Source organism: Antechinus flavipes, chromosome 1 (assembly GCF_016432865.1).
Source record: "Antechinus flavipes isolate AdamAnt ecotype Samford, QLD, Australia chromosome 1, AdamAnt_v2, whole genome shotgun sequence".
Lineage (NCBI taxonomy): Eukaryota > Metazoa > Chordata > Mammalia > Dasyuromorphia > Dasyuridae > Antechinus > Antechinus flavipes.
This window is the reverse complement of record NC_067398.1, coordinates 160,277,350-160,303,154: the sequence shown is the minus strand read 5'-3', so window position 1 is coordinate 160,303,154 and position 25,805 is coordinate 160,277,350. Positions and strand designations below refer to the sequence as shown.

General features: G+C 38.8%; 1 protein-coding gene across 1 annotated transcript in view; it reads right to left on the bottom strand.

Moving 5' to 3' along the window:
• The window catches only part of ANKRD31 (ankyrin repeat domain 31), a 187,962-nt gene that overhangs the window by 83,270 nt on the left and 78,887 nt on the right, over positions 1–25,805 (bottom strand). Inside the window, exons 14-15 of the mRNA XM_051971339.1 lie at positions 18,957–20,102; positions 17,645–17,833 (exon numbers count right to left, since the gene is read on the bottom strand). Of these exons, the coding sequence (XP_051827299.1) occupies positions 17,645–17,833; positions 18,957–20,102 (1,335 nt within the window). The remainder of the gene's footprint in view (positions 1–17,644; positions 17,834–18,956; positions 20,103–25,805) is intronic.

The window sequence follows — 25,805 nt, the reverse complement described above, 5'->3', positions numbered from 1 at the left end:
ACGCAATAGGCAAACAGGAGCTGTTGTACAAATCACTTTTGACCAACTAACTGGAGAAGGTCAGTATGCAGAGAATTCAGAACAGATTTATTATCCCATAACAGTGTATGAGCAAATTTCTAAGGCTGCAATAAAAGCTTGGAATTCTCTCCCTGGACAGAAAGATGGAAAGAATGCTTTCACAAAAATAGAGCAAGGTCCCAATGAACCTTTTGCAGATTTTGTGGGACGTTTACAAACAGCTGTAATAAGAACCATTGGAGATAATGCAGCAACAGAAATAATGACCAGACATTTGGCTAAGGAAAATGCCAATGAGATTTGCAAGAGAATTATATGGGGGCTAGACAAAAATGCTTCTTTAGAGGAGATCATTAGACGCTGTGCCACAGTGGGCACAAATGCTTATTATGCCCAGACTATGATGAACATGGAAAGACAAGGTCCTTCTTGGCAGAGGAATTCTAGAGAAACTCGTCGATGTTTTCATTGTGGAAAAGTTGGACATTTGAGAGCTCAATGTAGAAATGGAGACAGAATGAGAAGACAGGGTGAGAGAAAACCCAAAACCCCATGTCCAAAATGTAACGGAGGCTTTCATTGGGCCTCTAAATGTATATTGACCCAGAGGAAGGAGAGGCAAGGCCCAGCTCCAAAGTATCAATCAAAGGACAGGTGGGGCATGATAGCAGCTGAGGTTACACCCAGAGAGACTTTAGAAATTCAGAACTCTGATGTCATCAACCAACAGAAAAGCAATCAGGATTACAGTTGGGAAGAATACAGGCCTTTTAAGACAACAAGGCAATATCCAGTGCAAACAGCTCCAATGTAATTATCAGGTGATGAGGAGAAATTCCAAATTTGGTAAATAGAAGGGAATTAGATTAACTGCTTGGGGAAGAGGATCTGCTTATATTTCCACAAATGGAGAAAGAATCAAATGGCTGACAAGGAGACTGTTAAAAAGACTTTTAAAATCTTCAGGAGTCATTGGATTTCCTAACACAAGATGAAACTGTTTTAGTTCTTGAAAAACCAGCAAGAATCATTGGGTTCCCTGAGATGAAAAATTGTTGATGAGACCTTTTGCAGTACTTCAGAACTTACAGGAACTATTGGATTCCTGGCACATGAACTAATGGACAATGGAATCCTATTGGACTGTTTCTAGGACTTATGGACATGTGTAAATTTTCAGGATAATTCATGTTATTTGTTACATTACTACTAGCCTGTGTTATATTGCTATGTGCTTATGTAAATTATGTATAATGCCTCCCATATTGATGGATTTATGTATACCATGTATATCGGTTACAAAGTTCTGGCCCATATTGATGGATTTATGATGGCCCCCTCAGAAACCCCCTATGTTTTAAAACAAAAGAAAGGGGGAGATGTTGGAATCCTTACTAACTGCTAAGTAATTAGAGTTGATCTAATCTTACAAGAAGATGTTTTGGGCAGAACCTGAAACAAGGTACTAAGTAGAACTACCCATAATCCCTCTCTCTGGAAGGAGCATAAATAGGCCAATGGGCCAGTCGGAGACTTCTTCAGAGTGAAGACGCTACAAGTCGAGATTTCAGCGGAATGACATGAAGAGTTGGAGCTGGCTGGAGGCTGAAGAAAGCAGAGGCAGAGGCTGAAGGACCAGATCTTGGATTTGGTGACATTCGGAGAGAGCTCTTGGAACCAAGCAGAGAGATAGGCCTCTAAGCTAACCGGGCTATATTGGGATAATAAAAGATCTGAACTTTTATCACCTGGCTGTGTTTTGAGAAGAAAAAGCTCACCAACAAATTAGCACATGCACAGAACTCTATAGTCAGTGCATGTGCAGTAGTCTATAATTAGCACATAAACAGTATTCTATAGTTGGTGCATGTACAGTGTTCTATAATTAGCACATGCACAGTACTCTATAGTCAGTGCATTCACAGTACTCTGTAGTCAGTGCATTGCAATACTGTATAATGGGTACATATGCAGTACTCTATAGTCAGTGCATTCCCAGCACTCTATAATTAGCACATACATAGTACTTTGTACATGTACAGTACTCTGTAATTAGCACATATGCAGTACTCTATAATCAGCACATATGCATTTCTCTGTAGTCAGGGCATGCACAGCACTCTATAATCAGCACATGCACAGTACTCTGTAGTCAGTGCATTCGCAGCACTCTATAATTAGCACATGCACAGTACTCTGTAGTCAGTGCATTCGCAGCACTCTATAATTAGCACATGCACAGTACTCTGTAGTCAGTGCATTCGCAGCACTCTATAATTAGCACATGCACAGTACTCTGTAGTCAGTGCATTCGCAGCACTCTATAATTAGCACATGCACAGTACTCTGTAGTCAGTGCATTCGCAGCACTCTATAATTAGCACATGCACAGTACTCTGTAGTCAGTGCATTCGCAGCACTCTATAATTAGCACATGCACAGTACTCTGTAGTCAGTGCATTCGCAGCACTCTATAATTAGCACATGCACAGTACTCTGTAGTCAGTGCATTCGCAGCACTCTAATTAGCACATGCACAGTACTCTGTAGTCAGTGCATTCGCAGCACTCTATAATTAGCACATGCACAGTACTCTATAGTGAGTGCATTCGCAGCACTCTATAATTAGCACATGCACAGTACTCTCTAGTCAGTGCATTCACAGTACTCTATAGTCAGTGCATGTACAGTACTCTATAGTGAGTGCATTCGCAGCACTCTATAATTAGTACATGCACATTACTCTATAGTCAGTGCATGTACAGTACTCTGTAATTAGCACATATGCAGTACTCTAGTCTGTGCATGTGCAGTACTTTATCATTAACACATGCATGGTACTCTGTAGTTAGTGCATGTGCAGTACTAAATAATTAGCATATGCATAGTACTCTGTAGTCAGTGCATTCACAGTACTCTATAATTATTACATGAACAGTACTCTCTAGTCATTGCATGTGCTGTACTGTATAATTAGCACATGTGCAGTACTCTATAGTCAGTGCATTCACAATACTGTATAATTAGCTCAAGCACAGTACTCTATAGTCAGTGCATTGCAGTACTGTATAATTAGCATATGCACATTACTCTATAGTCAGTGCATGTGCAGTAGTCTATAATTAGCACATGAACAGTATTCTATAGTTGGTGCATGTACAGTGTTCTATAATTAGCACATATGCAATACTCTGTAGTCAGTGCGTTCTCAGTACTCTATAATTAGCACATTCACATTACTCTATAGTCAGTGCATGTGCATTACTAAAAGTAATACATATGCATTTCTCTGTAGTCGGTGCATTCACAGTACTCTGTAATTAGCACATATGCAGTACTCTATAGTCAGTGCATGTACAGTACTCTGTAGTCAGTGCATTCACAGTACTCTGTAGTCAGTGCATTCCCAGCACTCTATAATTAGCACATATGCAGTACTCTATATATAGTTATGTAAGAACATAGACTATATAAAGTGGATGGCTTCCTTGAATAAGTGGACTCCTGAAAATCCTCCTGAATCCTGCCTCTTCACTCTTCACCCAATATCAGGGCTCGGACTGGTCCTGAAGTTCTCCCATCATTAAAACCAAATATTCAGGGCTTAGGCTAATCCTAAAGGCCTCTCCTAACGATTGGCCATTGGTGCCCATTGAGGGCCAAAGCATCTTGTTCCCAGGAACAGTAAGTAGGCAGCTGGAAGATTCACAAGGGCTAATCTAGTCACTTTAGTTTTCCAGCTGAAATGGGGAAAGTGTGGGGCAAGGGAAGTATGAAGAATGCTTGGTTAGGTTAATAAAAGAGCAAGGTTTGTTAGTAACTCCGAAGCAGATCACTAGTCTTAGATATCGTGGAGTGCGTGTCTCTGTGGTTTCCTAAGGAGGAGATGTTGGAGCCAGAGAAGTGAAAGATATTGAGAGAACAACTAATTGAATACTACCATACTATGGGTGCTGGTTCAATCCCCAAGCACACATTCCTTAAATACAATGTAATAAAATTGGCTCTGAGAAATCTTACAAATTATCAAGAAAAGAAGGCCTTTAGTGTAAGGTGCCAAACAAAGGAAGATGAGGAAAATAAAAAGATGGTGCCAACAACTCTAAAGGGTGTGGCACATTGAACAAAGACAAAGATGGTGATGGGAGGTTTGAAGGGCAGGGCACTTCCCCATTTCTCAGTCAGACTACACTTCTCCCTACAGCTGTGCCCCTGGTATACTTCCCTGCTCCATGATCCACTAAAACAGGGACCCTATAGGGGAAAGACATCCAAGGAAACTCATCAGTGCTTTCAATATGGTAAAGCAGGGCAAATGTCGGCAAAGAAACACAGTGAAAGAACAGGGCCAAAGAACGAGACCTAGAACCCTATGTCCAAAATGTAATAAGGGTTCCCCAGGGCATTAGAAGAATATAAATTACCTCAGAAAAACAGGAGACGGGGCTTAGCTCCAGGGTCCCACACACAAAACACTTGGGGCATGATGGGAAGCATATTGATGGGAGAAGGGGATTGCAATTAAGACAGAGTCATATGCCAACAGGATTAGTAAAATAGCCCCTGGAGAGCTGAAACCTGTCCCCATCCAGCCTACAGATCCCTTGCCTCCATACACAGTGGGCTTGACAATTTCATCCCCTGAGAGTGCTCACAAAACAGCGTCTATACATACACTGATCTGGGAAACTGGGGAACATGTTATTAATATCCCAGTCACTAATACAGATAGACTTATGTGTGAGCTATCACCAAGAAGAAGTAATGGCATCAGGCCTCCTATACACACTCAAGATATGCAATTTGATGATATTTACTCAGATTTTGACTTCCAGCAACAGAATGCAGGAATATTCTAGATGGCATTTGTTATAGCTGACCATCCTATGCTCACTTTTTATGTAAATGGTGTACCAGTGAAGGGATGATTGACACAGGTGCAGATCACACAGTCATTAGAAGTGCCAGCTGGCCCAATCAATGGCCAAAGACCATAGCAAACACCCATATGTTTGGCATAGGAGGAACTATGTCAACTGAACTTAGTGCCACTCCTTTAAGATGGAAATTTGAAAATAAAACAGGACCATATACCCCATTTGTAGTTAAACAACTCCTAATCAATCTGTGGGAAAGAGACATCTTACAACAGCTGGGATTTCAATTGAGCACCTGGGCTTTTTAGACAGGCTGCTGTTGAAAGCTTGCCAGCCCTTACACCTATCTCCATCCAATGGAAAGTTAACACACCTGTGTGGATGGAATAGTAGCCCTTAATTAGTAAAAAAAAAAATAATAATAATAATCCAGGTCTTATTATAGTACAAGATCAACTTGACCAAGGACACCTACAACCTTCTCGCAACTCTTGGAACTCCCCCATATTTGCTATAAAAAAGAAATCTGGGAAATGAAGAATGTTCACTGACATGAGGAAAATATAGACAGAGAGACAGAAACATAGACACAAAGAGAAACAGAGACAGAAAAATAGAAACAGAGACTGAGAGACACGGAAATAGAGAAATAGACAAACACAGAGAGAAATAGAGATAGAGAAGAGCGAGACAGAGAAAAATAGAGACAGAAATGTTAAGAACAGAGAAATTGTTCTTAATTGTTTAGAGAAACTGAACACTCTAAATGTCTTTCAGAAATTGATAGGAAATATCAACAGATGTGTCCAATGTTAGGCTTAATTACTCATCAACTACAAACATTGTGTGACATTTTAAGGGGAGACACTGATTTGGATTTCCCCTGTCAGCTTACAAAAGAAGCCCAAGAAGCTCTGAGTGAGGCTGAACTGGCTTTATCTAATATAGTTGAGAGAGTCATCCAAAAACTCTTGGAAATATCAGGGTTTGCTATAAAAGAAACACCTACAGCAGTTCTCTATCAAGGAGACAGTGTAACTGAATGAGTGACCTTCCTGGCACAACCAGACCAAAACCTGATTCCTTACCCAGTGCATGTGCATTACTAAAAGTAATACATATGCATTTCTCTGTAGTCGGTGCACAAGGAGTACTCTGTAGTTAGTATTCCGTAATTAGTGCATGTGCAATACTTTGTAGTCAGTACTTTGTAGTCAATGCATTCCCTATATTCTATAATTAGCACATGTGCAGTACTCTATATATAGTTATGTAAGAACATAGACTATATAAAGTGGATGGCTTCCTTGAATAAGTGGACTCCTGAAAATCCTCCTGAATCCTGCCTCTTCACTCTTCACCCAATATCAGGGCTCGGACTGGTCCTGAAGTCCTCCCATCATTAAAACCAAATATTCAGGGCTTAGGCTAATCCTAAAGGCCTCTCCTAATGATTGGCCATTGGTGCCCATTGAGGGCCAAAGCATCTTGTTCCCAGGAACAGTAAGTAGGCAGCTGGAAGATTCACAAGGGCTAATCTAGTCACTTTAGTTTTCCAGCTGAAATGGGGAAAGTGTGGGGCAAGGGAAGTATGAAGAATGCTTGGTTAGGTTAATAAAAGAGTAAGGTTTGTTAGTAACTCCGAAGCAGATCACTGAGTCTTAGATATCGTGGAGTGCGTGTCTCCGTGGTTTCCTAAGGAGGAGATGTTGGAGCCAGAGAAGTGAAAGATATTGAGAGAACAACTAATTGAATACTACCATACTATGGGTGCTGGTTCAATCCCCAAGCACACATTCCTTAAATACAATGTAATAAAATTGGCTCTGAGAAATCTTACAAATTATCAAGAAAAGAAGGCCTTTAGTGTAAGGTGCCAAACAAAGGAAGATGAGGAAAATAAAAAGATGGTGCCAACAACTCTAAAGGGTGTGGCACATTGAACAAAGACAAAGATGGTGATGGGAGGTTTGAAGGGCAGGGCACTTCCCCATTTCTCAGTCAGACTACACTTCTCCCTACAGCTGTGCCCCTGGTATACTTCGCTGCTCCATGATCCACTAAAACAGGGACCCTATAGGGGAAAGACATCCAAGGAAACTCATCAGTGCTTTCAATATGGTAAAGCAGGGCAAATGTTGGCAAAGAAACACAGTGAAAGAACAGGGCCAAAGAACGAGACCTAGAACCCTATGTCCAAAATATAATAAGGGTTCCCCAGGGCATTAGAAGAATATAAATTACCTAAGAAAAACAGGAGGCGGGGCTTAGCTCCAGGGTCCCACACACAAAACACTTGGGGCATGATGGGAAGCATATTGATGGGAGAAGGGGATTGCAATTAAGACAGAGTCAGATGCCAACAGGATTAGTAAAATAGCCCCTGGAGAGCTGAAACCTGTCCCCATCCAGCCTACAGGTCCCTTGCCTCCATACACAGTGGGCTTGACAATTTCATCCCCTGAGAGTGCTCACAAAACAGCGTCTATACATACACTGATCTGGGAAACTGGGGAACATGTTACTAATATCCCAGTCACTAATACAGATAGACTTATGTGTGAGCTATCACCAAGAAGAAGTAATGGCATCAGGCCTCCTGATACACACTCAAGATATGCAATTTGATGATATTTACTCAGATTTTGACTTCCAGCAACAGAATGCAGGAATATTCTAGATGGCATTTGTTATAGCTGACCATCCTATGCTCACTTTTTATGTAAATGGTGTACCAGTGAAGGGGATGATTGACACAGGTGCAGATCACACAGTCATTAGAAGTGCCAGCTGGCCCAATCAATGGCCAAAGACCATAGCAAACACCCATATGTTTGGCATAGGAGGAACTATGTCAACTGAACTTAGTGCCACTCCTTTAAGATGGAAATCTGAAAATAAAACAGGACCATATACCCCATTTGTAGTTAAACAACTCCTAATCAATCTGTGGGAAAGAGACATCTTACAACAGCTGGGATTTCAATTGAGCACCTGGGCTTTTTAGACAGGCTGCTGTTGAAAGCTTGCCAGCCCTTACACCTATCTCCATCCAATGGAAAGTTAACACACCTGTGTGGATGGAATAGTAGCCCTTAATTAGTAAAAAAAAATAAATAATAATCCAGGCCTTATTATAGTACAAGATCAACTTGACCAAGGACACCTACAACCTTCTCGCAACTCTTGGAACTCACCCATATTTGCTATAAAAAAGAAATCTGGGAAATGAAGAATGTTCACTGACATGAGGAAAATATAGACAGAGAGACAGAAACATAGACACAAAGAGAAACAGAGACAGAAAAATAGAAACAGAGACTGAGAGACACGGAAATAGAGAAATAGACAAACACAGAGAGAAATAGAGATAGAGAAGAGCGAGACAGAGAAAAATAGAGACAGAAATGTTAAGAACAGAGAAATTGTTCTTAATTGTTTAGAGAAACTGAACACTCTAAATGTCTTTCAGAAATTGATAGGAAATATCAACAGATGTGTCCAATGTTAGGCTTAATTACTCATCAACTACAAACATTGTGTGACATTTTAAGGGGAGACACTGATTTGGATTTCCCCTGTCAGCTTACAAAAGAAGCCCAAGAAGCTCTGAGTGAGGCTGAACTGGCTTTATCTAATATAGTTGAGAGAGTCATCCAAAAACTCTTGGAAATATCAGGGTTTGCTATAAAAGAAACACCTACAGCAGTTCTCTATCAAGGAGACAGTGTAACTGAATGAGTGACCTTCCTGGCACAACCAGACCAAAACCTGATTCCTTACCCAGTGCTTGTGGCTAGAATCTTGTTAAAAGCTGTTAAATGAGTACAATTATCTGGGACAGAACCCAACAAGATACACACCTTTTATAGCGATGTACAAATTAATGTATGCTGCGAAACCATCCCAGAGTGGCAAATTTTATTGTCCACAGCTCTAAATTTTGCACATAACTCCACCTTAAGGATAGCCTGGCTATTACATATTTGGCCATGGGTTTTGGAAGAAAAACTTTCTAAGATCCCTCTTAAAGGGACCAGATAGGTTAAGCTTGTGACAAGGGTTTCCCCAGGGCATTAGAAGAATATATATTACCTCAGGGAAACAGGACTTAGTTCCAGGGTCCCACACACAAAACACTTGGGGCATGAGGGGAAGCATATTGATGGGAGAAGGCGATTGCAATTAAGACAGAGTCATATGCCAACAGGATTAGTAAAATAGCCCCTGGAGAGTTAAAACCTGTCCCCATCTAGCCTTTAGAGGGTTTGCTTGTGTGTCTATAAATGGAAAAGGAATGCAATGTGATGGGTGCCATATCCATGATGGGTGCCTTATGCCATATCCACATTGTCCATCGGAGAGAAATGGATAAAGAAAAGACTCTCGAAATGAAGACCCAGGAAACTTTGGATGGTGCCCTCTTTGACAACACAGTCACTGAAAGAACATGGCTATTAGCCCTATGTGTATGGTAATTGATGATGTAAGACTTCAAAAACTGCAGAAATCATTGGATTCCCTAGCACATGAAGTGATGGACAATAGTTTGGCTTTGGACTATCTTTTGACTGATAATGGAGATGTATGTGAGGTTGTGAACTTGGAACAGGTGACCACAAACATACTACTTACATGAGATGACTTAATGGATGAGAGACACAAGATAACAGTTATTTTCTATACCTTCCTTTTAAGACTCTTGTTGTTTGTGATATTACCACTTGCCTTTGTGATTCCCCCCATGCTGAAACTTGTTATTCACTGTTTTATGTAATGGGCTGAGGCTTGAGTTGATGCACTGAGGTCCCAAGCACATGAGGCTAAATAGTAATTGGACCATACTCTATTAATAGATAAGCTTGGAGAAAGAATGGCCCCCACCCACTCTTTGTGCAAGTCCTGATGTGTTGTATAGGAAATGACGATTTTGGTGGGTGGAGGCAGGGGAGTGGAATAGGAAGGGGAGGAGAGACTTTTGGGATTGCCATGATGTAATGGGCTGAGGCTTGAGTTGATGCACTGAGGTCCCAAGCACATGAGGCTAAATAGTAATTGGACCATACTCTATTAATAGATAAGCTTGGAGAGAGAATGGCCCCCACCCACTCTTTGTGCAAGTCCTGATGTGTTGTATAGGAAATGACGATTTTGGTGGGTGGAGGCAGGGGAGTGGAGAAGGAAGGGGAGGAGAGACTTTTGGGACGGTCATTGCCACGGTTGCCTCCACTCACTTTTTCTGTTTGTTAAGTGTCTGAGGCTGGATTTGAACTCAGGTCCTCTTGACTTCAAGGCTAGTGCTCTATCCACTGAGCCATCTCCTCCCCTTCTCCACCTGTAGAGATACAAGCAAACCCTCTCCCCCAAGCAGTTAGCCTATCTGGTCCCTTCCATTCACCACTTTCTGGGTCTCTCCACATCACCTGGCGATTATCTAAAGATAGTGGAGCTGCTCGCACTGGACATTGCCCTTCCGGTGGGTTATAAAACCTGTCTGCCGGAGCCAGTGCATCTTTGTCAAAAATCAAGAAGTTAATAGTATAAAGTGCTAGATTTAGAAGCTCTCTAGGGTTACCTGTGGCTCTTTTATCCATGTTGTGGTAGACACCTTTTCAGGATTCACTTTTGCCATACCAGCAGCAAAAGAGACAGCCCGAGTGGTCACTGAATTCCTCATGCAAGCATTTGCCATTATGGGTGTGCCACAAGCAATAAAAACAGACAATGGTCCTGCATACACCTCCAAACATTTTGCACACTTTTGTGCACAGTATAAGATTTTACACACCACTGGCATACCCTTTAATCCTCAAGGACAGGCAATAGTAGAGAGGAGAAACAGAGATATTAAGACGCTGCTCCAAAAACAAAAGAAAGGGGGAGCCACAGGTAACCCTAGAGAGCTTCTAAATCTAGCACTTTATACTATTAACTTCTTGATTTTTGACAAAGATGCACTGGCTCCGGCAGACAGGTTTTATAACCCACCGGAAGGGCAATGTCCAGTGCGAGCAGCTCCACTATCTTTAGATAATCGCCAGGTGATGTGGAGAGACCCAGAAAGTGGTGAATGGAAGGGACCAGATAGGCTAACTGCTTGGGGGAGAGGGTTTGCTTGTATCTCTACAGGTGGAGAAGGAATCAGATGGGTGCCAACGAGCCGTATTCGCCTTGTCCATCGCAGAGAGACGGAGCAGACCCTTGAAACGAAGGAGAAGACCCAAGAAACATCGGGTGGTTCTGTTGCTGATTGTGCTCACCATTGAAAGAGTGTGGCAGTTATGGCGTTTGACTCATGGACATAGAAAATCATTGGACTTCAAAACCCTCAGAAATCATTGGATTCTCTGAGACATAAGATTGTTGTAGGACTTTAAAGCCCTCAGGAATCATTGGATTTTCTGAGAAATGATAAGACTGTTACAGGACTTCAAAATCTGCTGGAATCATTGGATTCCCTAAGACATAAAAAGACTTTTGCTGGACTTCAAAAACTTGGGGGGATCATTGGATTCCCTGATATGTGAAGCAATGGACAATAGACTGGTTTTGGACTATCTCTTGGCTGCTGAAGAGGTGTATGTGTGACTGCTGTTTACATACTCTCCTTCTAGGACTTCTGGCAATCTTTTACATCATACTGTTGATTTATATTGTTTGTTATACCGTTACTTGGGTGCATAATTCATATTTGTTACACCACATCAAGCCTGCACTGACTGTGGGGAGAGTCATCACTAATAGTCTCTGCGTTGTTGCTATGTGCTATGTGTTCCCATGCTGATGGGTTTGTGCATAATAAGACCCTTGAGCCCAGAAACCTGCTAGCAACCCCCACTTCCCTTTGGTGCTTTTCATCTCCCTTCCTGAGATGTCAGGGAGGGCGTGATTATCTCCTTTTTAGTGCTTTCACCTCCCTTCCTGAGAAGTCAGGGGGGTCGTGATCACTTCCTTTTCGGTGCTTTCACCTCCTTTCCTGAGAAATCAGGGAGGGTGTGATCACCTCCCCTTGGGGGCTCTGACCTCCCTGAAGAGTCAGGGATGGCATGATCACCTGTGTTCTAAAACAAAAGAAAGCGGGAGATGTAATGGGCTGAGGCTTGAGTTGATGCACTGAGGTCCCAAGCACATGAGGCTAAATAGTAATTGGACCATACTCTATTAATAGATAAGCTTGGAGAGAGAATGGCCCCCACCCACTCTTTGTGCAAGTCCTGATGTGTTGTATAGGAAATGACGATTTTGGTGGGTGGAGGCAGGGGAGTGGAGACCATTGCGACAACCTTTCTGTTTGTTTCTCTTCTTCTTTTTGCTTTTTGCTGAGGCAGTTGGGGTTAAGTGACTTGCCCATGGTCACACCACCAGGAATTGTTAAGTGTCTGAGGCTGGATTTGAACTCAGGTCCTCCTGACTTCAGGGCTGGTGCTCTACCCACTGAGCCATCTCCTCCCCTTCCAGCCTTGAAATCAAGAGGACCTCCTTCCTATTCCACTCCCCTGCCTCCACCCACCAAAATCGTCATTTCCTATACAACACATCAGGACTTGCACAAAGAGTGGGTGGGGGCCATTCTCTCTCCAAGCTTATCTATTAATAGAGTATGGTCCAATTACTATTTAGCCTCATGTGCTTGGGACCTCAGTGCATCAACTCAAGCCTCAGCCCATTACAGTTTTATGGATTTAACCACTGATGTATACCTGCTCCAATGAAAACAAAAGAAAGTTGGAGATGTTGAGGACCATAGATAGTGGGAACCCTAGGTGAGATATAAGACCCCTTAGCCCAGTAAGAAACTTTGCTGAAGTGTCTAGTTTGACTCTCCATCCCAACTAAGGACATCTCAGTCTTCTTGAGAAGTCAGGGGCTATGAGAACCTGTGCTATACTTGAAGTAGAGTTATACTGATATGGCAAGAAAACATCTATACATAATAGCAAGTAGTGCATGCCCAGTATCCTATAAGCACATGTACAGTACTCTATAATTAGCACACATGCAGTACTCTATAGCATATGCAGTACTCTATAAGTAGCACATATGCATTTCTCTGTAGTCAGTGCATTCCCAGTACTCTGTATTCAATACTCTGTAGTTAGTGCATATGCAGTACTTTATAAGTAGCACATTCACATTTCCTTATAATCGTGCATTCTCAGTACTCTGTACTCAGTACTCTGTATTTAGCACATGCATAGTGCTCTGTAGTTAGTGCATATGCAGTATTCTATAAGTAGCACATATGCATTTCTCTGCAGTCAGTGCATTCGTAGTACTTTGCAGTCAGTACTCTGTAGTTAACACATGCACAGTACTCTGTAGTTAGTGGATGCATAGTATTCTGTAGTTAGTGCATTCACAGTACTCTATAATCAGTACTCTGTGGTCAGTGCATTTGCAATACTCTGTAGTTAGTGCATGCACAATACTCTGTAGTCAATTCTATGTAGTTAGTGCATGTGCAGGATACTATAATTAGCATATGCGCAGTACTCTATAATCAGCAGATGTAATACTCTGTAGTCACTGCATTCACAGTACTCTGTAATCAGTACTCAGTAGTTAATGCATTGCAGTCCTCTATATTATAGCACCTGCACAGTACTCTATAGTCAGTGCATCTGCAGTACTCTGTAGTCAGTACTCTGTAGTTAGTGTACATGCAGTACTTTATAGTTAGTGCATGTGCCGTATTCTATAAGTAGCACATATGCATTTCATTCATTCGCAGTACTCTGTAGTCAATATTCTGTAGTTAATGCATATACAGTACTCTATAAGTAGCACATATGCATTCCTTTTAGTCAGTGCATTTGCAGCACTCTGTAGTCAGTACTCTGTAGTTAACACATGCACAGTACTCTGTAGTAAGTACTCTGCAGTCAGTACTCTGTAGTTAACACATGCACAGTACTCTGTAGTTAGTGGATGTGCAGTACTCTATAATTAGCACGTGCATAGTACTCTGTAGTTAGTTCATTTACAATACTCTATAATCAGTACTCTGTGGTCAGTGCATTTGCAGTACTCTGTAGTCAGTACTCTGTAGTTAGTGCATGCACAATACTCTGTAGTCAATTCTATGTAGTTAGTGCATGTGCAGGATACTATAATTAGCATATGCGCAGTACTCTATAATCAGCAGATGTAATACTCTGTAGTCACTGCATTCACAGTACTCTGTAATCAGTACTCAGTAGTTAATGCATTGCAGTCCTCTATATTATAGCACCTGCACAGTACTCTATAGTCAGTGCATCTGCAGTACTCTGTAGTCAGTACTCTGTAGTTAGTGTACATGCAGTACTTTATAGTTAGTGCATGTGCCGTATTCTATAAGTAGCACATATGCATTTCATTCATTCGCAGTACTCTGTAGTCAATATTCTGTAGTTAATGCATATACAGTACTCTATAAGTAGCACATATGCATTCCTTTTAGTCAGTGCATTTGCAGCACTCTGTAGTCAGTACTCTGTAGTTAACACATGCACAGTACTCTGTAGTAAGTACTCTGCAGTCAGTACTCTGTAGTTAACACATGCACAGTACTCTGTAGTTAGTGGATGTGCAGTACTCTATAATTAGCACGTGCATAGTACTCTGTAGTTAGTTCATTTACAATACTCTATAATCAGTACTCTGTGGTCAGTGCATTGCAGTACTCTGTAGTCAGTACTCTGTAGTTAGTGCATACACAATACTCTGTAGTCAATCCTGTGTAATTAGTGCATGTGCAGGATGCTATAATTAGCACATGCGCAGTACTCTATAATTAGCATATATGCAGTACTCTGTAGTCATTGCATTCACAGTACTCTGTAGTTAGTGCATTGCAGTACTCTATAATTAGCACATGCATAGTATTCTATAGTCAGCAGGTTCACAGTACTCTATAGTTATGTAAAAGCCTAGTGTACATAAAGTGGACAGCTTCCTTGAATAAGCGGACTTCTATTTGAACATCCTCCTGAGTCCCACCTATTCACTCATCCAATATCAGGACTTTGGCTAGTCCCGAGGTCCTCCTGTGAGCAGAACCAGAAATTCAGGTTCCAGGCTAATCCTGAAGTTCTCCTGTAACAGTAGAGAATCTATTCTTTATACCAATCAAAACCTCAAACTATCTAAATTCTTTCTCTTTTAAAAATGTATTTATTTTTCATATGCTTTAAAAAAATTGAATTCCAAATTTTCTCCCTCCCTCCCACTATTCCCCCACCCACTGAAAAGGCAAGAAATATATCAATTTTTATATGTGAAATCATGTAAAACATTTCTATATTGTCACATTGCAAAAAAAAAAAAAAAGAAAGAAAGAAAGAAAAGAAAAAAAGAGAGAAAATTATACTTTAATATTCACTCCAAATTTACCAGTCTTCTCTCTGGAGGTAGAGCAAACTTTCCAGTTTCGATATAACATAAAAAGAATTAAAATGAGTGTTTTGATCTTCTGATTTGACACAGCTGCCCTAGTATAAGTACTTTAGCAGTGTTTCCTCTGCAAAGGTGGAAGTCTGAACTCTGCCCTCAGCTTGAAAGGGTGTGGTTAGAGACACAAAAGTCCTCTACCCTTTTATCTCTGTCATATTTTTTCACATGTTCAAATATAGAATATCTGGATGTGTGTGAGGGAGAAAGACAATGGAAAAACAAACTGTCTAACTTTAATTTTTACAATATTTATGTAACTGATAATATACCACAGAGAATGTTTTATGGTACTCATAGTGACTATTAGATATCATGAAATATTATTTTTAATGGCTGTTGGTAAAGATCATTAATGGCTTACAACTATAAGGTATAATTATGACTAACTCCACCATGGGTCTTTCTTTGATACTTCATCATGGGTTGGAGCCAAAAATAAAGAAGGCAATGACAATGAAGCACAAGCTCTAGAAGGTTTTGTGATCTTCCACTTTCAGAGAAGACCTTGGGATCAAGAAGAATGGGGCAGAAGTTCTTCCTTTGATCTATATTGGCTGTGTGACCCCAGAGCCAGTCACTTAATCTCTTGAGCATTCCTAAGTAATTCTAAAGGACTATAAGTGGCAGACAAGATGCTGTTCTACACTGGTAGCCTTAGTTTCTTCTGCATTGGGGCTTCCTTATAGCAATGAAATCATAGATCTGGGCCAAAATAGTACCACAGAGGAAGGCACGGGCATCATGGCAATACTTCAATAGGTCTAGCTGGAGAGAGTATCCATATTGACGGATCACAACTCTACTAAAGTACTGATGTATTACTTGACCATTAAGACAATGGAGAAAAATCACTTGATTCAATAAAGACACACTCGGTGCACATCCATAGACCCTATATAGTCAAAACAATGATTTCTCTGAGTACTAGTGTTTTATATATATATATATATATATTATATATATATATATATATATATATATATATATATATATATATATATATATATATATATACACACACACACACATATATATAAACACTTTTATCATAGCATGGCTAGGTGTTGCAATGCATAGAGAGCTGGACCTGGAGTCATAAAAACCTGAGTTCAACTCTGGCCTCAGATATTTACTAGCTGGGTTATATTGGTCAAGTCATTTGAATGTTGCCTGCCTCAGTTTCCTCATCTGTAAAATGGGGATAATAATAGCACTTATCTCCCAGGGTTGTTGTAAAGATTGAGTGACATAATATTTATAAACTGCTTTGCAAACCATAATGTACAGGGTAAATGCTAGCTATTATTATCTCATATGTTCCTCAGAATTAATCAACAAATATTAAGTACTTATTATGTGACAAGCACTGTGTTAGGTTCTAGGCATATAAAAACATTAATCTATCCCTGCCCTCAAGGAACTTTATGTTCTCTTAGGAGAAATAACACGTATACATATAATAAGAATATACAAACTGGACATAAAATAAATACAAGGTAGCTGACTCGGGTGGGATTTTGTAGACATTATAAACTCATGGAATTTGGAAAGGCTTCAGGTAAAAGGTGATACTTAAGTTGAAAGGAAATAAGGATTTCTTTTTTTCTAAATAAGGATTTTTAAGAAATGGAGGTGAAGAGGAAATATATTTTAGGCATGCAAAACAAGTCTGTACAAATGCACCAAGGTAGGAGATGGGATGTTGACTGTGAGGAGCAAAAAGAAAGTCAATTTGACTGAACTTCAGAGTATAGAAAGAAGAACAATTTAATAAGGTTGGAAATATAGATCAAAGTCAGGTTGTGAAGGCCTATAAATATAAAACACAAGGTTTTATGTTTGATTCTTGAGGAAACAAGGATCCACTGGAGTTCACTGAGCTGGTGAGTGATATGGTTAAATTTGTATCTCAGAAAAATCACATAGACAGTTGTAAAGAAGATGGGTTAGAGATGGGGGAAGTTTGAGATAGGAATGTCAATTAGGACACTATTAGAATAGCACAGGCAAAAGGTGATAAGAGCATGAACTAGAGTAGTGACCATGTGAGTAGTGAGATAGGAACAGATACAAAAGGAATTATGAAGGTAGAAATGACATTTAGCAACTGATAAAATATATGAGTTCAGAGCAATGACAAATTGCAGATAACTGAGACATTACCAAAATGGGACACTAGAAGAATGATGGTACCCTCTTCAGAAATAAGGAAGTTTGGGAAAAAATAAGTTAAAATAAACCTGGAATTTTGGAAGCTTTAGGATCAGGTGAATCTTCTTGCTGTGATTGAGTCTGTAAATCCTTATTTGTGCTTATGGATGAATTCAGATTTTGATCATCAGTAGTTTCTTCAAAATCTTGCCTTTTTCTTTTGATCTGAACACTTTTTTCACACAGTTGTAAATTTCTAGGCACATGAGTGTCTGGGCTTTTTTCTCTTGTCTCTTTGTGGCTTTTTTCAGTGTTTTGCTCTTTGTTTACATTGTCAGTTTTGTCCTTGTCTGAAAAACAAAAAAAGTGGAGTGTTAATGTTTTGTATGATTCTTCATAGTTTGAGAAATGTTGGTTATATTAATAGATGATAAAAATCACACTTTGTAAGGGTTTCAATATATTTCTTTGAAAGAACTTTTATACTGTTAAAGTTATAGTCACTAAAACAATTATGATATAGAATGACAGTATAGGGAAAGTCACCATTCTACAGAAGAATTTGTAATAGAATAGAAAAAAGCTACAAATGGATTTTGGGAGAGAAAATTTCAAAGGATTCAGAGAAAAGATAGGTGTATTGCATGTGCTTCATTATGGGTGAAATCTACTCATTAGGGATGAGAAACTCTTAAAAATGAAGTTCTAAAGAAATAAGAACTACTTCCCATGGAGAGAAAAATACTGAGGAGAAATACGTGGGAGAAAAATATTTCCTTTCGATAGATAGGAGAGTAACAACTGACCAGAAGTTGCTCAGACCATATTTTGCTTCTATGTTCTCTGTCAAGGAGACCACTTTGGGAGTATAGTATAGAAGGGAGTATTTATTTTTTATGCATGGAATGGATACAATGGTCCCTGGAATCTTTGGGTAATTCTGTGACTGAACAAAATAAGATAACAATATTCTATTGTGGAAATGTGTTTAGAAATCCTAGGTTAGCCTACTTGAGCAAAGTTAAAGTCTGACAGAAATTGCTGATTTCTGCGAATAGCAACAACTCTCTTCTGATAGTCATTGGAAATGCTGCAGTAGCAGCATTAGGAAGCTAGGTGCTATAATGGATAAAGAGCCAGATCTAAAATTAGAAAGATCTGTGTTAGAATCTATGTGACCTTGGACAGACACAAATAAAGTGTGTCTGTCTCATTTCCTCATCTATAAAATGGGGATTACAATAGCACAGACCTCCCAGGGCTGCTATGAAGATAAAATGAAATAATATTTTTAAAGTGCTTCAAGAACCCTAAAGTATTATATATTTACTAGCTATTAGCCATGAGAAGGACCTGGCAGACACTGCTGTATCTCAAGCTTGTCAGGGTGACTACATACGGTATGGAATTCACTGAAAGATTGATAAGCTAAGAAAACCTCTAATGTTTAAATAATAATAATTTAAATATTACCTGATTGAAAAAGAATTGTCTTCTCTATCCCTTGCTTGAGCTGTGAGGCATCTCTTAAATCCTCATGCATGTTCTTAGTAGACTGTATTTTTTTTTTTAGAATCACATCATTCTCTGGAAGTTCTGGCTGCTTTACTTCCATTTCAACTGCTTCCTTTTCACAAGATGATTCTGTGCATTCAGTACTCTTTTGATGGTTCTCTTGAGTTCTCTCAGTGCAGGTTCTTTCTGAACTCTCCTCTCCTCTCCCACTTGTCTCTCTCTTCTCATCTATCTGATTAACAAAATAACTTGGTGCAGTGGTGGTATTATTATGAAGACTGGCAGAGATTCCCCATCCGCTGATTTGCCCTGATAAGTCAGGTGTTGACGGTGTCTCTGTATTAACCAAGGGATTCTGCTCAGAGTCGACATCAGAAATAATTATTTTAATATTCTGTTCATCATTTATAACATACCTCTCAGAAATAATGGTACAGTCTGAATCAGATAAGTTAATGAAGTCCTGTTGTGAAATCACTGTGAGGCTACCTGCTTGAAAAACATTGTCCTGGAGTAAAGATTGAGTTTCAGAAGGTAAGTAGTGTTGGGAACTTGACTCTTTTTCATGCTCTGAGTTTGCTTTACAATTATTCTGGTTTTCATCATTTACAAAACAATTCATCTTCTCAGACAATGAAGTCTCCTCAAAATAGCATCCATCATCACCAACATCATTATTATCACTATCACTGTCAACATTTTTATGTAAAAAGGAAAGGAAACTCTTTTCCCAGACTGTCACATTCTTACTGTTCAGACTTGGGCTATTATTGTCACCAACCTTACAAGGAACAGGTTTCTCATAAGTAGTGTGATCATTTCCTTCAGTGGCCAATGGTAACTTGGTTTCTTCACAAGAGCAGAATCCTGAAAGAGAGATGGCTTCTGCTGGCTCACTAGTTTCTGATTCTAAGATATCAGGTTCCTTCTGATTGTCCACTGAACCTGTGCTCTGGCCAAGTAGTTCTTGACTCATTAGGGTAAGTGAAGTTGTGTCATTTTCACAAGCACCTGTCCCTTTGGAAACTGAAAAAATTTCACTACTGTGACACAGATGATTTTTCAGCATTGGAGTTACTGAGTTGGTCAGCATATCAGACTTTTCTGAAAGGTCAGAAAAAATTATAGGATCTTGCTGTCGAGCAGTAGATCTAGTTATTCTTTTTGAAGAGGGTGTTACTAGTGTCCTTGTATTGTTCTTTCTATCACTCATCTCAGTTTTTTTAGGAATTGACTTACTTGTCTCCTTTCCTATAGGCATAAAGTTCTTAGGCTCACAGACATCCTGCATATGTATCTTTGGGGGTTCTTTGGCATTTATTTGATCAACAGTAGGTTGCTTATTCCTAGTTGGAGTTAACTTTTTATTCTTTGAAATTTTCTGATGATTTTCATTCACAACTCCTTTATCCTTCAATAAATTCCCTTTGGTTTTTTTAGAAACCTCTGTCTTCCTCTCTTTTGTTCCTCTGGAGTTCTCATTATTAAAATCCTGAGTGCTTCTGGGACTGCATTCTGGTTTCTACAGAAACAAAATATATAGTTAACTTCATTTTCATCTATAATTGTATATTCAATTTATTCTGGGTTGTTGGCATAGCTTTACTATTCCATTAAATTGTTATAACTTGATTTGACCGTAGGGCCTGCTGAGCCAAACCAAACCCAATGATTCAGAAAAGAGTACAAGTAGGAGAAATAAAAGCAAAACATAATGGGCTCAGTGTGTGGTTTGTTATTTTGTTCTCTGATGTGTCTTTTACTCCCTTTTCCCTAGTATTTTGGTACTATTGGTGTTACTGAACATAATAAAATCCTTATACTTAAGCCTTAGTAGACTTACAAAATTAAACAGAAGGGGGAAAAAACTCCACAACATGTATTTTATTTGATCTATGTATTTCAAAGCAGAAGGCTTTGCAAGCCTTTTGTCACACTCCTAGGTTAGATACTTCAACTCTATTAGACAAATCACCTATTCTGTAACTGTCATCACTTAGACATAAGAGAAAAAGAAAAGTGGAAATGCACAAAGACATAAGAAAGAGTAAAAGACCAAAAAAGGAGAGGGTTAAGAAAAAAATTTGACAAATACTCCATGCATAACTATGTATCTGCATGACTGCCTCAGATGTGAGAGAAGTTAATAATAATCTCAGTATAATCACTGTAATCTCACTAAGGTTATGTATAGGTATGTATACCTTTAAGTATGGAAATGAGCAAAAAAAAAAAAAAAAGGATGATTTGCATAAGTCACTATGAAGTCAAGATAAAGCCATACATGATTTGTTTTTGTTTTTTTAATTAAGAGATCTTCTTAATTGGAGTCAATGTAAAACAGCTTATATATGATGGCAAGATAGGCTTAAATCTGTGACTGGTAGTAGAAAAGGCTAAACAAATGAAATATATCTCTTTAATGGTCTTTTTCCTCAGTTTCCTTGATGACCTTAAGTGTTTATAGATTTTGGAGAAAACAAATATAATCTAAGCCAGATTCTCCCCATCTTCCATTTTAGATGTGCTAGAGCCAGTTTACATGGCTCTTCCATGCAAAATTTTCAGTGTAACCACTTATACCTTGGATATCAGCAAATGCTATAAATTAGGTCTTGATTTGTTGTTCTGTCAATCGACTAGACTTAAGAAAGTGAGAGATAAAATTTTAATAGCAAAGATTATACTTAAAAGTGCCATATGTATGTGTTTTTTTCCTCCGCTGTTCGTTAAACATTTACTAGCACACTCCGGTACTAAGATACTATGTAGAATAAGTTTCACAAGAATTTCTCCAGTATAGTAGGGAGTAGCATGTTAGAATGCTGAAACTGTTGTCATATGATTTGAGTTTGAATCTCAGCTTGGAATTTTATTTCCAGAGTGATTTTGGGCAGGCCACTTAATTGGGGGGCATTAATTTCCTCATCTGTAAAATGAAGGAGTTGGACTTCAGGGTCTTTCCAGCTCCATGTTAATGATCTTATCTTACACAGTGCACCAAGCCAAACTTCTGGTCTTTCTCATGCTTTTCTGTTTATATTCAGGTAGTTCAAGAATCATATATCACATAAATCCAAAATAACCCCAATATGGCTTCAGGAACCCTCTGTAAATAAAAGATGTCATTGATATAGTCTCCCTTCAAATCATAACCCATCCACATTCTCCTCTTGTGTAGCTCTTATCTATGTTCTCCTCTCACTCCTCCTTAAGAAGTCCATCTGATATGAGGAAACCCCTCCTGTAAATCTTCTACCAATGTCCTGAAACCAGTGCTATCCATCTGCAAGCCCTTCACTCTTGCTACATGAACAGAACACCCTTTTTCCAATTATACATCTCCTGAATGTCTTCTTTAATCTTCTCTAACTAAAAAAGAGAACATCTAACTAAAAAAGAGAGGGCAGGAGACAGTATAGTATTATCAATAACAATAAATGCAGTGGAATTTTGTATTTTTTGGATTTGTAGTCAATTTTGTGATTTATATTTGCAAAAGCCTACATATACTTTCTCATAGTTTCATCAACAGCATCACAGAAACAGATTTTTCTAATATATATTTTATTGAAATGATAAAGCAGATATGTAGGTGGGTTGTTATTTAAAGGTTCCCTTGATTGTCTTTTTTTTTAAATCCCTTTTCTCAGATATATGGGGACTTCACCCCTTAAAGGCTGAAAAATTCTAATGTCTCCAGCACAGATTTTCTCTGTATACTACTTGGCTTGGTTCTGCTGTTCTTCTTCTTGTCTTTTTTACTTCAGTACTATTTCCATTTTCTAATATAGCACCTCAGGGACAAAGATACTGCTAGCTGAATATAGTAAATCTAGTAATACTGATGAAAAAACATTTAATTATGGAAATGCTAATGGATCAGTTCCCTTTTAAAAATCTATTTGTTGTGCCCATCTAGTTTTTTTTTTATCAATAATTGATATTGGGATAATCTGAATTAACTGGATTTCATGCCAACCTTTCTACAAAGTTATTTTTCTACCACTACTTTTTTCTGTTTTGAGAAGCAGTGTGGTATAATGGACAGAAGGCCAACTTTAGTTAAGTAGACCTCTGATCAAGTCTGCTTCTAATATATACTCCCAGTGTAACCATGGGCCAGTCACTTACTTTCACCTTACCCCCAAACTCAGGTAGGCAGGTGGCACAGTAGATGGAGTGTTTGACCTGGAGTCAGCAAGATTCCTTTTCCTGAGTTCAAATCTGGCCTCAAACACTTACAGCTCTGTGACCTTGAACAATCATTTAACTTTGGATGCCTCATTATAAAATGAATTGGAGAAGAAAATGAGAAACCACTACAGTATCTTTGCCAAGAAAACTCCAAATGGGATCATGAAGAGTATAACATGACTGGAAACTAATCAAACAACAACCTCCAAACCATTCTCCAATAATATGTAGATAAATAACTGATTTGTAATGATGGAAGGCCTTAGATAAGGCATTTAAGCTCAATTTCTTTAACTATAAAACAAAAGAGCTAAATCCAATGGATTCTAAGGTCCCCATCAGCTCTAAATCTATCATCCTATGATTCCCCTACACAAATGTAGACTAAAATAACATCAAGTTTTAAAAATCAAGATCTTCCACAATCTCCTAAAAGATGCACCACATTTATTTACTTTGTATAACCTTTACCATTCCCATAAAATTTTACAAATGAATTTGTCCTAAATGTTGTTGCCCTTGGCTGCCATGTCTCTTTGCCTGGTAAGAAAATGATGTATTTGTTGGCTAAAGCAGTTTCTGGGCTCTTTTAACCTCCTAATTGCTGTGATTACTTTATATTGGTTAAATTCCCATAGAACATGACAATAGCCTGTATTCACATATTTTCCTTTATCCATCTCTCATTTTCAAAGTCTTATTTGAATGTCAAATTGGAGCTATTTTAATTACATAAATAATTACATATTTCAAAGTTCACAGAAGTAGTTTATTTGACCCAGGGAGCCTTGCTGTTCTATGGGTAGCAAAAGACTTGAACTTATAGAGGATATGACCAGGAGGAGTATGATCAAGTTTAACAACATGGCAAAAATTCCATAAGTTGTCTATATTTTCTGTCTTAAATTTGGATATGTTATAGCCATGTTATATTAGTTTGTGTTATAATGGATTTTGAATTTCCTATTCCTATTCTAAATGATATATTTATTTTCCAGAAAAACTTCAAGGAAGACCTTATCACACACACACACACACACACACACACACACACACACACACAGCAATTGGATTTTTTTTTGGACTGTTTTTGATTTTTTGAGGGGCAGGGTGGGAAGAAGAAAAAGAAAGAAAAATAAGAAAAGAAAAAAAAATACACAGGGGAAATGGGCAGAAAAAGAAGGAAAGAACATTCTAAAGCAGCTATCACCCACTCCAAAGAAAGAGAGAAGAAATGAGGTACTTTGCTTGTCATCTCACTTCATCCTCCTAGCAATCCTATGAAAAAAGGATTATTATTACCCTCATTTTACAGATGAGCAAACTTAAGGTAGACAGAGTTCCTCTGAGGCTAGATTTGAAATCCTGACTCCAAATCCAACCCTGTTTTCATCACTGCTAACTCATCATTTACAGAGCAGGACAAGCAAATGCAGTTAGTGGTGGGCCCTAGTAAGGAGAAGATGTCATGCTATGTGGGCCCTTCTCTCCTCTTTGCAAGGCAGTCCTCCTTTGTTGCAGCTGCTAGTTCAGCTTACTTCCTGTGGCCCCTTTCTTCCTTCTTCAACAAGGTTCTGGACTAAAGAGGAACTGATAAACTATAGACTAAGGGACATCATATTCTTCAAATGATGTTGCTATCTAAGTCACAGCTCTCAAGATGATTGTTGATACTCTTCAAGAGCATTTCAAGGTGACAAGTATCTCATGAAATTACTTGTCTTTTTGCTTTGGGGTACTCAATGAGACTAACTCTGCCAATTCCTTTATGTCTCTCTGCAAGGAAAATCCATAAGGCAACCTTCCATTTAGCTGTAACTTCCTCAGATCTTTTGGCAAAAATGTCCAAATTGACTTGATTCCATTCTTCTAGCAGTAGGTCTATTCAATTGTTGGACAAAAATTTTACATCTAGAATACAAATGTTTAAAATGATACTAATACATAAGTCTAAAACCTAGTTTGTTTTCTATACCCTTCCTACTCTTGCTACTTTCACTGTGGAAGGGGAAACAGGGACACATAGAACTGAATATCATTGCTTTGTTTGTTTCATGAATTTATGACATAGTGGCCAGCCTCTCTGCATTTAGGTTGGTCCTTGTGGACTGCCTACTGTCCACAATAGACTGACAGTAGGCAGTCTATTATCAGGAAAACCTGAAACTTTTCTAGCATGGTAGAATTTGTGAGAGTTTGGCATAGTTTTCAAGAACCTGGGATAATTTTTACATCATAATTAATCCTCAAAATGAGATCTGGTAATCCAGAACTAAAGTTCTAGGTTTATACAAGGAGTCAGGAAAGTCTATCACAAATAACTCTTTGGCTCATGTATCTATCTAGGATTTTCCCTGAGAAAGTCAGAATTTGGCTTGTTTTACTCTTACCTAGAATTGCCCTGTAGTAAGGTATTTGGGGTGGGGACAATCTAGAACCCTATTACATATAGGACAGCCTTTATTTCATCCAACAGAAAATACAAAACCCAAATGACTTACATCCAAGCCCATAAAGAGTAAAGACAGCTCTGCTTTATTCTCTGTTGAGCAATGGCTCCTCCTGGGACTTGTAATTCTTCTAGAACCAAAAGTCTCAAATATTTTGATC